Source organism: Crotalus tigris, unplaced genomic scaffold (assembly GCF_016545835.1).
Source record: "Crotalus tigris isolate CLP2741 ecotype Arizona unplaced genomic scaffold, ASM1654583v1 scf7180000024397.1630199, whole genome shotgun sequence".
In the NCBI taxonomy this organism is placed as follows: Eukaryota; Metazoa; Chordata; class Lepidosauria; order Squamata; family Viperidae; genus Crotalus; species Crotalus tigris.
The window spans coordinates 757,045-776,055 of record NW_024100565.1 but is presented as its reverse complement, the minus strand read 5'-3'; the positions used below and the strand labels follow the sequence as shown (position 1 = coordinate 776,055).

The 19,011-nt window shown below is 37.8% G+C and overlaps 1 protein-coding gene across 1 annotated transcript in view; it reads right to left on the bottom strand.

Annotated features, from left to right (window-relative positions):
- Positions 1-19,011, bottom strand: part of FGF18 (fibroblast growth factor 18) — a 133,562-nt gene that overhangs the window by 22,429 nt on the left and 92,122 nt on the right. The window contains 1 exon segment of the mRNA XM_039329444.1: positions 1,279-1,385. Coding sequence (XP_039185378.1) covers positions 1,279-1,385 — 107 coding nt within the window.

The following is a 19,011-nucleotide window of genomic DNA, read 5'->3' as shown; positions in this document are numbered from 1 at the left end:
CTGCTGGTCTTCTGATCCAGTAATGCCACTTTTACCAAATTAAAGAATTTGCTGTTGTGAATAAAAATATTCTTTGCCAGTTTTTAGTAAATTCTATTTTTCCTAGTCAATAGGGAAGTAGTGTTATCTATTCAGTGTTTAAACAAATCAGAGACTTTTTTTCTCTGAATGTTTCTATTATTAGCAAGAAATAAAGCAGCACCTGTAAAAAAAAAATTTGGTCATGCCTCTTCATAGTGGTTCTGATAGCGCACCATCAGTCCAAGGGACATCCGGAGAGATTCTAGGGAGTTCCATATTTGAAAGCACAGAAAAGTTTGCTTAAAACTAAATAATGTGTCTTTCTGTACCTGATTTTTATCTGAGAATGTGGCTTCTGGACCTACAACTCTAAACTAAATTCACACTGTCTCCCACCACCAAACATTTAGATTCCTCCCCACCACCACCACCACCTCCTTGAAAAAAAATCTGATGCCAGTGTAAGAATTAATTTTGGTAGGGAGAAGGGGAAGATCCTTTTTTAAAATCTCTGGAGTTTGGATTTGTCTGTTGCCTGCCTTGTCAAACTCCAAATGTGCCAAAAATGTGACCCAAACAAACTAACTAGAGCAAAACATGGGTGGGAACTACCCCCCCCCCCAAAAAAAGTAATGGTTACATTTTAATCTGAAGCTAGCAGCTAAGAGGCATAGGCCAATGTTATATAATCCATTGCATGCTTCCACTGTGTGTGAGGATCAAAGGTAATGAAATATTCTTGTAATATAAGAAGCATAAACCCATCCCCAATAAGATCTAGACTGCAATATCGTTTCATTTTAAACTGTTTTTATTTTAAGAGTGATACCCCATTGTCTAACATCTTAACATGTTTCTGCAGTTTTCTGTTTCTGTTTCTGCCTGTTTTAAACCACCAAGGTAAGAGAGATCTCTATCATGTAATGCAAACTCTCAATTGTTTTGGAGAGAGAACAAGAGAAGCACATCTTTTAACAATTTATGCATCTGTAAAATGGAAACCTGCGTGTACGCAGAGAAATCAGTAATAAAACCCCAGTGGTTAGCCACAGTACTTAATTTTATGAGTTAGGATTTTTTTCTTTCTTTCTTCTGTTTTTAAGTAAAAGCATGAATGCTTGAAGAATTCCACATTCCTCAAATCCTGCTTTTCATTTGGGGTTGACAGGCAAAGTTCAGAACACATCGTTATGGGAGTTCACAGTCACTGCTAAAGGTAACACTCATATTACAAATGAATTAATAGAAAACACTTACCTTCCCTACTAGCTTTCCTTTCCTGTTCATACAAAGGTAAAAGTCTGTCTCTTTCCCTTTGATCCGGACTTGACTGCCAAATGTGTCTGTTTCCACTAGAAGCTGGGCTTGTAAAGGAAGAGGAAGAAGAAGGAAAAAAGAAAAAAAGGGGGAAAAATTACAAGTATTTACCAGATTTGGTCATAGAGTGAATGAAGACGATGACTTCTTACAAGTTCTCCAATTCAGAGACAGGGTATCATTGCTATATGATTGGAGGCATGCAATACAAACTGAGCACACCAGCTCTCATAAATGATCCATTATATATCGTTAAGGAGCACACACAGTTGGGTTGTGGGGTTGTTTGGTTTTTTTGGGACAAATAAGATGATAACCCTAATCAAAAGAATACCATAGAAATGAGAATAGCATTAGTTTTACACACACACACACACACACACAAAAACCCCATCCCACTTTCTTTCAAATTTCAGGGGGCATCTAGAAATTACTGATTTCAGATTGTACTTTATATCACAAAGCCAATCCCATCCCCCCCAACCCATCCAATCCAATCCAGCTAAATCAAGAAAAAGGGGGGGAGTATGTAGGGAGGTGAGTGGCTACTACTACTTTTCTCCTTGTGCGAGGGCAAATAAAGCATTGGATTAGTAGGAAAGTTGTTCCCGCCACCTGTTTCAAATGGCATTGTGAGATGGGCCAATAACTGCGGGCAAGAATTGGCATCTCAAATGGTGCAGCAAATCTTTCGAAAGGAAGTCGGGGCTTCCAATTAGTCTCCTCATCAACTGTCTTGGAATGGCACTAACTAGAAGGATACCAAGTACCAAGCTGAGATTCCTCAAAAATTTTTCAAAGAAAGTTCCTGAGATTGTTTCCTTACTTCCCCGTTTACATTAGAAAAAAGGTGTCTGCGTGGCTGAATTTTCTCTGAAAATTCACCATATTAGGTTTTTCTCCTAATTATCCTAATACGTTATCCTAATACACCAAAGATGGAACATCCGTTCCTTGAGTGTCCTTACCCATTTTATCATTTCTTTCAAAAGAAACGGGTCCGTGTTTTATCATGCAGTGAAATTCATACATTAGAGCAGTGTTTCTCAACCTTGACAATTTTAAGGCATGTGGACTTCAACTCCCAGAATTCCACAGCCAGCATTGCTGGCTGTGGAATTCTGGGAATTGAAGTCCACATGCCTTAAAATTGTCAAGGTTGAGAAACACTGCATTAGAGCAACAGGAGGCAGCTCATCATTGTGGCCTCAGAAGTAAGAGGAATATGATGCCAACTGCAGCTCGCAAGAGTAGAGATCGTGCCCAAACAGTATGGTGACACATGATTGCAAAAATAATATATTGTGCGATGTTCCAGCCCAACCAAACTTGTTTTCTTTCAGGTTATTCTATACATTTTTCTTCTTTGCACCTCGTCCCATCCTATTCCCCCCTCCCTACAGACCCCCTTTTTACAAATCTTGACTTCTCTCTGAGCTTGTTTATAACTCCATCTTTTATATGCATAACACAATTTTAGCAACGGGAAGATCCATCTCTGGGAAACGAGTCTGCTTAACCGCATGAAGATTTTTCTGGAGGTTTTAGAATAAACTTTCTATCGTTTCAAAAGAGCACTTGTTGTGGTGGAAACAAGGGCAAGTGATAAAAATGGACAGGTATGTTCTTAATTTAAGCCCATTAATTTTAAGAAGCCTCATGCTGTAGATTCAGAATATATAAGTTAGCCTCATCTGACCGAGCCAAACTCAAACCCTAAATTAAAGTTGATCAAAGACGAAACACAGGGCTACTTATTCACATCACGGTTCTAAGGCCAAAGCAGGCCACCTTGACTGCAGAGCAGTGCAGTGAGCCAAGTTCCAGGAACTGGGCTCAGCAGTTTCACAGAGAGCCATGAACAGATGCTTTGGAAAAGAGACAGCAGGTGTTCCTTGGTTTTAAAAAAAAAATGCCTGCGAGGAAGATGTTAGCAGAGATGGTAAGAAAGACTCATAAGGAACAGGGAAACAGTTTTGCCAAAGAGTTGTGAGAAAGAGCTCTTTTTTGGGATACAAGAGAGTTGCTGCCAGTCAAAACAGATAACACTGGGCAAGGAAAGCCAATGGATTAACCCAGTGTGAGGATAATTTGCACGTTGGCCAGCATAACTGCACATTAATTTTGCTGCTTCTGTCGGCCAGTGTTGCTGCATTAATAGGTCAAATGCTCAGGGAATTCAATCCTTCAACTTTTTTTTTTTTTTTGCTGCGTATGATGTTGACTGTCAGATAAAAACAACGTTTGGCAAACTCTGTCCCGTAGATTCAATAACAAATCCTAATGACAAAAAGATTGCCTACCTCCCATCCTCCATTCTCTGGAGCCAAATTGTCAATTTCAATCATGTTAAAGCAAATGGCTCGGCCTCTTTTAAAATGCGTGTGTACCTCTCCACTCCAAAACACTCCAAGGAAAAAGCTGGGCAGTTTCAAAACTACAAGATACATCACCTCACTCTCAAACTAAAACAAGTATGAGTAATACCCAGGCTGATTTTAATTTGAAAAGTATCACCTTAAAAAGATGTCAGTTCCCTGCTGTGAAAATTAAAACCATCTGGATGGTGAGATTTCCAATAATTAATGTAGCTCTCCTTTGACACGGTGACTAATTAAAATATGATACCCCCTGGTTTTTTTTCCAAGTACCACATTTGAATTACAATTACAATAAAGCGCCAATAAAATAATGGAATAACTTTGGAAGAAATGAAAAATACCCTTTTCTGCTTTTTTGACTTGGCAAGGAATAGTATTTCAAAACTTTACACTAGCAAGGATTAAGCAAGGCAAAACTGAAACAGGTAACCTTTCTGGAAAAGCATGAAGAACAATATCCAAACACATCAAAATAAGAGGCAGTTGCCACCAAGAAACAGGTTTTAATTGTACACAGTTCAGAAACAACATACTAGATTGGACAAAAGGACACCTAGTAGGAAAGAAGTATACCTCAATTTAATCAACCACTAGTGATTCCAGGCAAACTTATGATTCTTGAAAAACTTAATCTCAGAGATCTCCAGAAGTTGTCGTCATATTGTCAAGAGCCGTGGTGGCATAGTGGTTAGAATACAATATTGTAAGTTAATTCTGTTGTCTGACAGCAGATTGGCAGTTTGAATCTCACCAGCTCAAGGTTGACTCAGCTTTCCATCCTTCTGAGATCAGTAAAATGGGGACCCAGATTGTTGAGGGCAATAGGCTGACCCTGTAAACCACTTAGAATGGCTGTAAAGCACCCTGAAGCGGAATATAAGTCTATATTTATTGCTATTTAATGAGACACAGGGGGCAGAATGAATTACCCATTTTAAACTTAACACCAGTTGATGATTTTATCCCCACAAAACAAAATGAAATTCAATTTTTTAATAAAGTCACTGCATTTTAGAATATGGCTCCTGGCATCCTACTCAAAACCCCAATGGGATCCCTTGCCTCGGATAAGGCTACTCTCATTCACATGTGAATGTGCAATGAAACAAATGCACTACGTAAAGGTCGCAGTATACAATCAGAAGAGCCCAATTTAGAGGCTGTGAGTCCAGTTCTTGGATCGATAAATTAACTAAATAGGCAAAGAGGTACAAAGAGGCAGTCCTAATTTCATTTATCGTTGTTGTTTATATACTAATCGTGAATATTTTTTGTCCTGTTGGGGTGCCAGCACCAGTTGGCACGTTGCAGTCAAATTTCTTAAATGTGTATAAATTTGCATAATTAAATGAATAAGCTTGTACATGCTAGTGCACTCTTACAGTTTTTCAACTTCTCAATTTTTTAAAGAAGCATTTAGGTAGAATAATATTTTTAAACAGCATCATATTTTTCCATGAGTTACCACTGACTCATATTTGTGAAATGGATATATAAATTTGACTGATTGAAAGACACAGAGAGAAACAGATAAATATCACTACAAGGGTAAGAATTCCACCTTACACTACAGCAGTGGTTCTCAACCTGTGGGTCGGGACACCATTTGGGGTCGAACGACCATTTCACGGGGGTCGCCAAACAAGGCTGTCCGCCATTTTTTACCCCTTTTCTTTGGCCACACCCTGGCACCCGGTGATGTATAAGTGGTTGGGGGTCACCACAAAATGGGGAACTGTATTATGGGGTTGCGGCATTAGAAAGGTTGAGAACCACTGCACTACAGCAACATATATTATTGAAAATCTATAGACCTGACTTCTTTGCAGAATGGGAGGGGTTATTTGCATGAGAGAAGGGGTGGAAAGGAAAGAGTGCTCAACCATTGCAGCACAACTTCCAATCCTAGCTAAACTTAACCCCCAGGATACCTAGGCCCACATTTGTAAAATAAACATAGGCTGGAACTCAAAAGAGTAAAAGCCTCAAGAGGAAGGAATTTCAGGAGAAAAAAATAACAGGCAAGGGAAACATTATGCACATATATCCTTCCCCCAAATCAATCTTTCTGAAATCAAATGTAATGTATAGCCTGCCATGAGATTTGTCTCTTGAGGAAAAAGCCAACTGCAATGCACTCCTTCCATTAGGTAATTCAAGAGTAGTGCCAACAGACTTGTAAGCAAATTCAACCACCGAGAAACAAACAATGTATAATTCTTTTTATCTACATGGCATCAGCAACCACAATTTCAGATGCAGGCCTGATAAACAGTCAGTCCCTATATCTTATGATTGTGAAAATGTTCAAAAAGACCTTATTGTAAACAAATAATATATCACCACATGTCTAATGTACATATGCACCGTAAGTGTAAATGGTTGTGGCTGGATGGGTTTAAGAGGTTCTTAGAAAGACAGAGATGAGAAGTCTAAAAAACAGAAGTGTATGGATATGGTGGAAGCAAGAATGATTTGCAAGGATGGAAAGATACAGACAGGAATAGTGAAGGGTATTAATGTAAACAAGATTTAGCCAAATTTCCTTCTCTCGTCTCCAGCATTTACATTTTTTTTGCTCTTATTGTTTCTTATTCCTTTTAAAGTTTATCTAAAAATCTGAGTGCAGCAATTTGAGATTCCCTAGCAAAATAAATAGTTTCGTAAGGTACACTAGATCTTGTTGGAAATTTCCACAAGGATCTATTCATTTGTTTCTCCAATCCCATTCTTCTGCAACCTCTCATACTGTATCTGGAGAAATCTGTACTCAGAAGCATTTGTGTGTATGTGTGTATGTGTGTGCGTGTGTGTGCACGCACATGTGCATGCAAAGGAATGGAAAGACAAAATAACCTATTTTATGAAGGAAAATTGTGTTCTCTTCATTTGGGATACAAGCCAACTCTACCTGCAAAGAGAAATTATCACACAGTACCACTCTGAGGATCAATGAAAAAGTGAGCACAACTTGTGGAACTTGAATATTTCCTTTCCTGAAAATAATTTTTAAGCTGGCTTTATAAAACAAGTATAATATATGATCTTGTTTTCTTTTAATTCAAATGCCTGTTCTATAAATAAAACTGTTTGCAGTATATTTACAAGTAGGTGAAAGAGCAAATTATCTTCCTTTGATCATCTAATACTTTTGGACTACTCTTGATGGCATTCATTAATAGTTTACTTCACTACAAGGTAAAACTCCCTCAATTACATGGACATCTAGGCTTTTGGGGAACAATAGGGACATGGTTCTACCACTGCCCTCTTCCAGGATTATTATGTATGTATGTGTGTATGTAATGTATGTATGTATGTATGTATGTATGTATGTATGTAGCCAACAGTCCTCGAATTTCCTGGTAAGCTCTCACCCTACTAAGGAAAAATTCCCCTTTATGCACATGCTTAGAAATCACTAAAACCCAAAAGAGTTTTCTTGCTCAAAAATAATGTAAAAAAAACTCAGCTACCTCAGATATTTGTGGTGCATTAGGAAGCAAGCCATCCATTTCTACAGTATAAAGGGATCCTTTCTGTGTACAATATATGAAAATGTGTGAAGCAACTCTTAAAATGCCCGAAATAGTATTTTCAGCCACAGCTCACATTTAGAACCCCAATTTGAATGCTGCAACTCATGATAGAAGGAGACTATAAATAAATATTATAAATAATCTAATTATATAAATCATATAATCGGTAAATTCAGGTAAATGAGGGCAGATATGATATTGTTGCCATTACGGATACTTGGTGGGATGAAACCCACCAATGGAACACACAGCTAGAGGGATTTAAATTATTTAAAAGAAACAGACCAAGTAAAAGAGGAGGTAGAGTTGCCCTCTATATAAGAAATAACTACATCTCTACAGAAATAGAGCACAAAATGATGAAAACTGTCTCAAATGCATTTGGGTCAATATACAAGGGAGAAAAAATGACATTGCCATAGATGTATATTATAGGCCACCCAACCAAACAGAGGAAATAGATGAACTTTTTGCTAGTCAGCTAACTAAGGTATGTAGGAAGCACATCATAATAGTAATGGGGGACTTTAATTATCCTGACATCAATTGGGAGACAAACTCTGCACCAAGTGGAAGATCAAACAGATTCCTGACAAACCTAGCAGACAACTTTGTCTCCCAAAAAGTAGAGAAGGGGATCAGACATATTGGACTTAATTCTTACTAACAGAGATGAAATGGTAGAAGGTGTTAAAGCCACAGGAACCTTGGGGGGGAATGATCATGCAATTTGGGATTCAACATTATGCAAGCATAAGCAATAGAACACAGTCAAACTAGAGTCTTGGATTTTAAGAGAGCTAATTTCAATAAACTTAGAGAGAGAGCTTGGGAAGGATTCCATGGATGAGAATACTCAAGGGGAAAACAATTCAAGAAGCTTGAGAAATTTTGAAAAGTGAGATAATAAAAGCCCAGTCTAGCACAATACCAGTGAAGAAGAAAAATAACAGCTCTCAAAAGAAACCAGCATGGCTGCATAAAGAATTCACTGATAAGTTGAAAGATAAAAAGGACAAGTATAAAAGGTGGAAAGAGGGGCACATAACTAAGGCAGAATATCAGCAAATAGCCCGAGCCTGCAAAGATGAAGTGAGAAAAGCTAAGGTTCAAAATGAACTAAGATTTGCGACAAAAGTCAAAAATAACAACAACAACAACAACAAACCTTCTTTCAACATGTAAAAAACAAGAAAAAAGTTAAGGAAATGATTGGTCCATTAGTGGGAGAAAGTGGCAAGAAGGTGACAAGCAACAGGGAGAAAGCAGAACTATTTAACTCATTTTTTGCATCTGTCTTTACACAAAGGGAAAAAACAGTCCAACCTATCAAAAACAGTACTGTAAAAAACAGATTAGAAACATGTTAAGATAGGCAAGAAAATGGTAAGTGAGCATCTGTCCAGCCTAGATGAGTTCAAATCACCTGGACCAGATACCACCACTTATGGTAAAAGATATTCAAGATGTTATGGGTAATGTTGTGTGCCAAATTAGAAAAGAAATGAAGGAACTTTTAGAAGAGAGAAATAAAATTATGAGGGAGGATATAGTACAGGCTTTGCAAGGACTCGCCTCTGTTGTTGAAAAGCTGGACTATCGTATTGAGGATGTTGCAGATAAAGTGGATTTATTGGAAGACCGTGTTGAAAGTGTGGAAAAAACGGTGGAGATTTCACAGGATGAAATTGTTATGTCTCAGTGTAGAGAAATGGAGTTTGCTTTAAGAATCAGAGGTTTGAGGGAAAATATGCAAGAAAATTTGAGGGAGGTGGTGGCAAATGATATTGCTGTGATATTGGAGAGGGAACCAGAGGAGATATTGAGAGAAATAGAAAAAATATTCAGAGTTAATTCGTGGAGAAATTTACCAAGAGATGTGGTGATTTATTTTGGAAAAAGATCTTTACGCAATGAAATTATACAAGCATTTTACAATCAGAGATTTCAGATTGCTGCTCAGGATGTGATAATTTTAAAGGAGATTCCATCAAATAGATTCATTTGGGCTGGGAAAAAACCAAGAGTTAAGCTTAAAATTATTCAAGATGTTCGAGAGAGAGGAGGACTCAAGGTGCCGAATTTGAAACTGTATTATGATGCGGTGGTCTTAATGTTGATTAGTGATTGGGTTAACTTAACAAATTCAGATATACTTTTTTTGGAAGGATGGGATTTATTATTTGGATGGCATGCGTATTTAATTTATAATAAAAAGGTGGACAGGGTTTTTAAGTCCCATGTTTTAAGAACTGCTTTATTACGTGTCTGGAAGAAATATTATAGATTAAATTCTAGAATACTGTTGTGGGGAATTCCTGGGCATGCTATAGAGGGGATAAGGAAAAGAGTGAAAATGGATAGGATTTCTTATAAACAATTGCTTAAGTGGGAAGGGAATAATTGGCAATTAAAATCTATGGAGGAATTAACGCAAGAAAATATTATTTATTCTTGGTTTCAGTATAGGCAATTATTAGAAAGATGGAGTATAGATCAAAAAGTGGGTTTTATTACGGAAGATGTGAATTTGATGAAACAAATTAAAGATCTAAGTCGAGCTCATATAAAAAGAGTTTATAATGTTTTAGTGGAATTGGATTCAGAAACAGAATTAGTTAAGGATTGTATGGTTAAGTGGGCTCAAAATTTTGAAGAGCCGATTTTATTAGATACATGGGAGATAATTTGGGTGAGGAATGTTAAGTTTACCCAAGCTTAAAATTTACGAAAAAATTTTTATAAAATGTTTTATAGGTGGCACCTTGATCCGCAAAAGATGTCTCGTATGTATCCGAATCTACAGCCCAAATGTTGGAGATGTGGTTGTTTGGATGCAACGTACTATCATATTTGGTGGTCATGTAGAAATATAAAGGCTTTTTGGATTAAGATTTGGTGGAACATTCAGAAAATTTTTAATAGAAGGATAAAATTTATATCACAATTATTTTTGTTAGGTATTATTGAAGATTGTGATGGTAAAGAGATTATCTTAATGTTGAATTTTATTACGGCGGCAAGGTTATTGATTGGGCAATATTGGAAGAAAGATTCCTTGCCTACTTATCTATCAGAAATGGCTAAAATTTCGGCTTATCTGAAAGACCATTCACAAGAGAGATATAATTCTGTGTGGAAAAGATGGGTAAATTTTGTACAGAATAAATATGGGATTAGAAAGCATTATTTAGCCTTTGAATAATTTATAGTTTAAAGTAGTTATGGTTAGATTTGTTGTTTCTAATGTATTGGAGTTAAAGCATTTTTAATCTTTTTGGATGTATGTATAGTTGATTGATGTTTATTTAATTTGTATGTTTTTTCTTGTTTTTTTTTTAACCCTGTATTCAGCTCTGGGAAGGAGGGGGGAGGGTTATGGGGGGAGGGAGAGGGAGGTATTTTATTGTAAAAAGTTTATAAAAATTTCAATAAAAAAAAAGATAGGCAAGAAAATGGTAAGTGAGCACCTGTCCAGCCTAGATGAGTTCAAATCACCTGGACCAAATGGATTACACCCCAAGGTTCTGAAGGAACTGGCAGATGTGATCTCAGAACCACTGAACTATATCTTTCAAAGATCCTGGAGCCCAGGGAAACTACCAGAGAACTGGAAAAGAGCTGATGTAGTTCCCATCTTCAAAAAAGGAAAAAAAAATGGATCCAGGAAACTACAGACCTATCAGCCTGACCTCAATACCTGGGAAGATTCTGGAAAAAAATAATCAAGCAACGAATCAGCGAACATCTAGAAGCAAACAATGTCATTACCAAAAGCCAACATGGGCTTGTCAAAAACAGATCATGCCAGACAAATCTTATAACATTCTTTGACCAAGTGACAAAATTAGTGGACCAGAGGAATGCTGTGGATATAATTTATTTGAACTTCAGTAAGGCATTTGATAAAGTAGACCACAACCTACTACTTGATAAGATAGAAAAATGTGGGTTAGACAGCATCACCACCAGATGGATTCGTAACTGGCTGACTGGCTGTACTCAGTGTGGGGTCCTCAATGTTACTGCATCTATATGGAGGGAAGTGTGTAGTGGGGTGCCCCAGGGCTCTGTGCTGGGCCCAGTGCTCTTCAACATCTTCATCAATGATTTGTATGAGGGGATAGATGGGGAACTCATCAAATTTGCAGACGACACCAAGCTGGCAGGAATAGCCAACACTCCAGAAGACAGGATACAGAAGGATCTTGACAGACTTGAACATTGGGTGCTATCTAACAAAATGAAATTCAATGGTGAAAAAAGTAAAGTTCTACATTTAGGCAAGAAAAATCAAATGCACAAGTATAGTATAGGTGGTTCCTTGCTCAATAGTAGTAACTGTGAGAGGGACCTCGGAGTCCTAGTGGACAATCACTTAAATATGAGCCAGCAGTGTGCTGCAGCTGCCAAAAAAGCCAACACAGTGCTAGGCTGCATTAACAGAGGGATAGAATCAAGATCACGTGAAGTGTTAACACCACTTTACAATGCCTTGATAAGGCCACACTTGGAATACTGCATCCAGTTTTGGTCACCACGATGTAAAAAAGAAGTTGAGACTCTAGAAAGAGTACAGAGAAGAGCAACAAAGATGATTAGGGGACTGGAGGTTAAAACATATAAGGAACGGCTGCTGGAATTGGGTATGCCTAGTTTAATGAAGAGATGGACGAGGGGGAGAGGTGGTCCTTCAAATAACCTGATCCCAAAGTATGCAGGGCTTTAAAGGTGATAACCAGAACCTTTAATTATAATTTTATATATAATTGACCAGGGTCTGTAGTATTGTCAGAGACGCTGCACATCCTCTCCATAACCGGTTTTCTTTGTTATGGGACGAGGCTTCAAGGTATCCTATAAAGAATGGTTGCTGGAATTGGGTATGTCTAGTTTAATGAAGAGAAGGGCTAGGGATGATATGATAGCAGAGTTCCAATATCTGAGGGGTTGCCACAAAGAAGAGGGAGTCAAGCTATTCTCCAAAGCACCTGAAGGCAGGACAAGAAGCAATGGATGGAAACTAATCAAAGAGAGAAGCAACCTAGAACTAAAGAGAAATTTCCTGACAGTTAGAACAATTAAACTGTGGAACAACCTGCTTCCAGAAGCTGTGAATGTTCCAACACTGGAAGTTTTTAAGTAGAGACTGGACAGCCATTTGTCTGAAATGGTATAGGGTTTCCTGCCTCATAAGTGGGTTGGACTAGATGACCTCCAAGGTCCCTTCCAACATCATCATCATCATCATCATTATTATTATTATTATCTTTTTCCCTTTGTCTAATGCATAGGAGATGTTGAAGCAGCAACTCCTAAGGACGGAGGGAAGCAAGTATCTTCTCCACAACTGTCATCTTGAGAGAATAATGTGAATAATGCAATAAAAAGAAAACATTGAAAATGATCTGCAAGAAAAATATTGGATATAGGGTTAATATTTCAAATATTTTCCAACCGTGTTCCCTTATTTAATCATAAATAAATTAATTTTAATTTTTTCACAGTGTGCTTAATATTCTCTATCTCTCAGAGGAAGGTCTTGCCCTATACTGAGATATGCTCAAAATAAGGGGAATTAGTATTTTCAAAGAATTGAGCAGAATAAATTCAGGTGGTAAATCAAGGCTGACAAAGTTACACTCGTATAAAAATATCCTTATTTACACTACTGCTGGCTTCTGTTTCTTTCTCTGCTGTTTGAATCCACATTAAGAATTAAAATAATCTAGCAGCCCACCATGGAGAAGAGATAAGAACAAAAATCGAGAGGGCCAAAATCAAACAATGATTTCCTTGATCATGGCTAGAAGATTGGCCCTTTTCAGTGAAATATACTATAGCAGTGGTGTAAATTATTCATACGCAATTGTGTAACTTTTCTCCCACATGACATTATTTCTTACATCATGTGAAGGACTGGTTGGAAAGAGATCATCATGGGAAAAAAAATCTATATTTTCACTAGCAATAGCAATAGCATTTAGGCTTCTGTACTGTCCCATAGTGCTTTACAGCACTCTCTAGGTTGTTTACAATGTAAGCATTATTTGCACATTGCCCCCAACAATCCGTGTCCTCATTTTATTGGTCTCGGAAGGGTGAAAGGCTAAATCAATCTTGAGCCCCGTCAGGATTGAACTCCAGGCTATGGGCAGAGTTAGCCTACAATATTGTACTTTAACCACTGCACCACCAGGGTTCTCCTTAAGAATACATACCAATTTGATGGCACATAATCAATTCTGCTCCCCTTACAACAGTGACTTCATTCTGCCTTTCCTCCAGGAGTTCAAGATAAAGTACATAATACTTGCCTCTCCGATATCTCCCACAACGACTACCCTGTGGGTTAGGTTGAACCAACACGTGCCCCCCCCCCGAAGATCCTTCCTCCTTTAACAAAAATCATCATTCAGAATCAGTTAAGAAGCAGTTTCCCCCTCCTAGTAACATCTGTATGCAACCAGTCTGTAAGTACTTTTGCCAAGCATGTTTAATGGCTAGAACCAGACATCCACATGGGTGGATTTTAAATGGATTTTATGGACGAAATGCTGAATAAAAATAATAAAATGGTTTTATTGGCTCAAAAATTATAAATGGAATCACAAAAATTGAAATTGCAACAAAATTCATTAGGCATAATTGTCCAATATATATTGCATTTTCTCCTTATGTAATGGTTAATCAAAGTCCTCTGTAAAAGTCCTATACAGAAAACCCAGCACTATTTTCCTATTGCTTTGCTCTCAAATGTGCTCATTGGTGGTTGATTAAAAACAAGGCTTCCCAGCCTCTATTATTTTATAAATGGCTAAATAGTATGCACTGATTATTCAATGGATTTTTATGAGTTTCCATTTTGAGGGGAAGTCCCATTTACTAAAATAACTTTCAGTTGGCACTTGAAACCAAATCTAATATCTGCCTGAATTGAAGTGTGGAGAAAACAAAACAGCTGGCAGTGAACAAGGAATAGAATGAAGTCACATGATTTAATGTTGTCATCAATTTTATATACTCATTCCTAAAGAAGACACCCCCCCCAAAAAAAAAATTCCTGTTGGCTTATACAAATGTAGGCAATAACTACATCAATACATTTCAAAACATGATGCTTCCAGATGGCAAAACTGATGAAAGCAGAATTGAATAAATCAAAGCCTACATCAAACTAACAGAGGCTCTGCCTATTTTGTGTCTGTTTCATTTGGTCTGGAGTTTGTTCATGCCGAGCATAGACTTTAACCATGTTCCAGTATGCTGGCACTTGAACTCATCTGAAACACGTTGACTGGCCACAGAGGCAGAATCTTTAGGAAGTTGTCTGAGCCACATTAAGGATACTCTGCTGGCCATTCAGCCTGAGCTTCAGAGGACTGGGCAGGAAGTCCTGTATGTTTAGAGTCCAGTAGAATCTCTGCTCATCACCTATCCTTGTTATTTCTGCTGCCAAAATAAAAGCTAAAAAAAAAAAAAGTAGCTTGATACGGACAAGATGGGCAGCACATGTATCCAACAAAACAAACAAATTAAATAAATAAAATAAAATTGTAAAATTGTGTGATCATCTTCAAAGTGATCCTGGTTCTGGCCCAGATGTTCAGTTGATTTCTATTTATTTATTTATATATATTTTAAATTGATAAGTTGCCCATCTCCCCATCTTCTATTTAATTAGAACTGTATCATCAATCCATCTTGGGTAGCACAGGAGGAGAAAGAACGGCACACCGTATTCTCTTCCCACATCACTCTCTTTCTAGGCCACTGGCAACCTGTCCAAAAAGCGCCTCCAAGGTCCCGTGCTGTTGTGATTATAAATGTTCCAAGCCCAAGTTAATCAGGAGGAGGGGTTGAAAGGGACGAGTGAATTCAGATTACAAGCTATGCCTAATGTAAGAGGGTATTTTCTCTATATGGTGAGCAAGTTTTATTACTCTGTGCCCACTAATAAAAGTTGGGGGGAAAAGATTCATTTTGCAAATGGGAATACTTATGTTTGTATATTTACTCAAAGGAACTCACTGTAACTTTTTTTCTCCCAGCAAAGTGAGAAATATCCTGAAAATAAGTTTGTACTCTGCTACTCTGCCCAGAAGGAAAGATTCTTGTGGATCTAGAATTCAGGGAGTAAGGACGGAAGGGAAACAGTAATCACAAAGAATGAACAATAGGTGTATTTCATGCACTCCTAAAGCAAACTGAGGTAAAATATTGAGGTTTGGATTCAGAGAGGTTTGTCATAAACAGGCACAGATGAAAAGCAGGTTTTGCTGCAGCAGTCGCTATAGGTGTCTGAAGGGCTCCCATTCTTTCATAGGATATGAAAGGCAGAACTAATAGCTTTCCACTCTGTAAAGAACTCACTTATGGAAGTCAGGGTAGAACCTATAGGTCCTTGAATTTTTAGTATTAGGGCACCGCCACCTACTGCTCCTGTGCAAAGTCAATGCATTCTTAGTGAGAATTTTTAATTTTGCAGGTTTTATGGCATTTTCTACTTGGGATTGGTTTTCAGTAAGATTACTAAGGGTATTGCTTTCTCTCCTGTCTGATTATACAACATATATGAGAAACACCAAACAATGCTCTCCAGGGTCTTTAGCATATTTAAGTTATACACTAAAATCCACCATAACAATTTTGTGTTATCCATCATCAGTAAGCCAAGTCGTAAATAACCACATTCAGCTGAAAACTTCACTTGCAATGCCATTTAAAATAGCTATTTAATCACATACAGTACAGGCACTGGTGGAAAGCCAATTTTTCAAAGCACTATTAAAAATCACTTGTGTGAACAACTGATCTCTGCAGTCATTTTGTTCTGGTAACTATTTGTGATGGTGTGGGGCACACAAGAAATAACTAGGAAACCGAGAAACATGCAAAACTAACCTGGGATGGAGATAATATTTTACTGGGACTTCGTGGCTCTCTAGTGAGTTAGATAATAACAGCCCATACTTCCTAACCCCATAGAAAGACAAGACTTTATTTCTTCCCAAATTCCCTGTGAACATGACAGGAAGGATCAACTTACATTCCCTGACAGAAGAACAGAAGGTACTACTGAAGACAAAAGAAGGGGTGTGGAGGTGCCATATAATTGTAGATATGGATGCCTTTCAAGATTAATCATTAGTTGGCGGGCCAGTTTGTGGAATTTTAACTCAATTTTTGTAACACTTAATCAGGGCTCCTTTTTCCTCTTATATTCTTCTCTGTTCAGTTACCTGCCCGTTCCCCCTTGCCCCATCTCCATCCAGAGATGATGTGGCCTATTTTTCCGTTGCTATCCCTGAGATTGCTGTTTTGAACTATCAAATTGCTTTGTTATCATGCCCAGTCCTGTCCCCAAGTGTCACTCACCAGAATCATTTTAGCACAGTGTTCAATTCTTTATATCGGCCTTCCCCCAGCTATTGTCTGCCAGATGAGTTGGTCCCCTAATTTATAGATAAGAGGGATCCTAGGTGGCAATTATGGGAATTATACTGTAATCCCAACCAATTTGAAGGGCAGGGATCGGGAAAAGCCACTGAAGACAGTGCACAGTGAATAATACACCTTGGCTAATGAAGCAGCATGACTGAACGAACCCCATTAACAACACAGTTTGAGGTACTTAAAAGGCAATATTGTATGATGAGACTGACATCCAAGAAAGTGCAGATAGGTAGGTCCCTTGACTAGGTAGCACTATCTCTCCCAGGAGATGAGTCCCTTCAGCCAAAGATATTATCCAGAAGATCTTTGCCAGTCCCTTTTTTTTCTTCAATTTGAGGAACAGCTTCAGAAGTTCAGTATTGTAGTATTTATTTATTTATTTATTTATTTAACAAATTTATATAGCCACCCAGCTCTCACTCTGGGCATCTTACAACATTTTTTAAAAAAATCTATCATATAATAAAACTGTTTAAAATAACTATCCCACTTCCCGTGGCAGCAGTGTTATTATCAGCTTAGCCACTTAATCAGCTAATTAATTGTCAGCCCACTGACAAAGCCACATTTTTAGGGCCTTTTGGAAAAGCAGCAGGGTGGGGACCAACCATACATGGGGAGAATGATGTTCCATAGGGAGGAGGCCACCACTGAGAAGTCCCTTTTTGTGGTCACACCAGATGACAATCTCTAATCGGTGGACTTTTTACATGCCCTGCCTTCCCATTTTGACGGGCCAGTAGATTCAATAGGGGAGAGGTGGTCTTTCAAATAACCTGATCCCAAAGTATGCAGGGCTTTAAAGGTGATAGCCAGAACCTTTAATTATAATAGGTATCCTATAAAGAATGGTTGCTGGAATTGGGTATGTCTAGTTTAATGAAGAGAAGGGCTAGGGATGACATGATAGCAGTGTTCCAATATCTCAGGGTTGCCACAAAGACGAAGGAGTCAAGCTATTCTACAAAGCACCTGAAAGTAGGACAAGAAGCAATGGAAGGAAACTAATCAAAGAGAAGGAACCTAGAACTAACTGACAGAACAATTAACCAGTGGAACAACCTGCCTCCAGAAGCTGTGAATGCTCCAACACTGGAGGTTTTTAAGAAGAGATTGGACAACCATTTGTCTGAAATGGCATAAGACTTCCTGCCTGAGCAGGGGGTTGGACTAGAAGTCTTCCAAGGTCCCTTCCAACTCTGTTATTCTATTCTATCCAAAGCAAAATACACACACATACACACACACACACACACACACACATTTCTTTTGAGGGCAGGCATTAGAATTTCATTCTAATGTGTACCATTGTATACATAGAAAAGTGACAATAAATGTTCAGTCACTGGTGTAAAATATATATATATATTCTGGCATTTTTAATGGCCGAGGTGGCGCAGCAGTTAGAGTGCAGTACTGCAGGCCACTTTAGCTGACTGTGTTCAGCAGGTCAGCGCTTCAAATCTCACCGGCTCAAGGTTGACTCAGCCTTCCATCCTTCCGGGAAGGTAAAATGAGGACCCAGATTGTTGGGGGCAATGTAAATATATATATACATTGCTTACTGGTGTACACCGCTTAGAGAGTGCTTGCACTTAAAGCGGTATATAAGTCTCATAAATAAATAAATAAATAAATAAATAAGAGAAAAGCTCATTATTTATTTTTTGTCACATTTATAACCATTGAAATCCCAAAGGTCCCTTGTGGTTTACATGTCAGGCAAATTTTTCTTACTTGTCAATTGAATAGAAGGAAATCTAGTTTTCGACAGGCCTGTAAAACCAATATTACCATCTCTACCAAAACTAAATTATATATATTTAGGTGTCATTTAGCTAATAGTATGTAGAATAACATGAATCCAATGACACCAAACTAGAGATTGATTGATTGATCATATACTTCTACTGTATTAGAAATCTAAAAAAAAAAACCTCTTGAGGTATTTTTTTTCTGTGTTTATTTATCAAGCATCATCAAGGTTTCAATTTGTTCAGATTTGTTAAGCGGAAGGAAAATATCTGCAAATGCTTACAGAAGCACACGGTTATTCAAGGGGTTTTACATGCTTCAAAAAATTATTCAGAAAAAATGTTTCAGAGTGAGAATGAGCACAACTCCTCTGTGCTGTTCATTAAAGCCTATAATAATTCTCCAGGTTTTTATGAAAAAAAAGGTGTTTCTGTACAAGAATCGCATTAAAGATAGAAGAATGCTTCTTTAAACACTCAGAATGAAGTTGATAACAGCAGAAGTAAAGATAGGGTAAGATTTTCCATCATCTCTTAAACAAA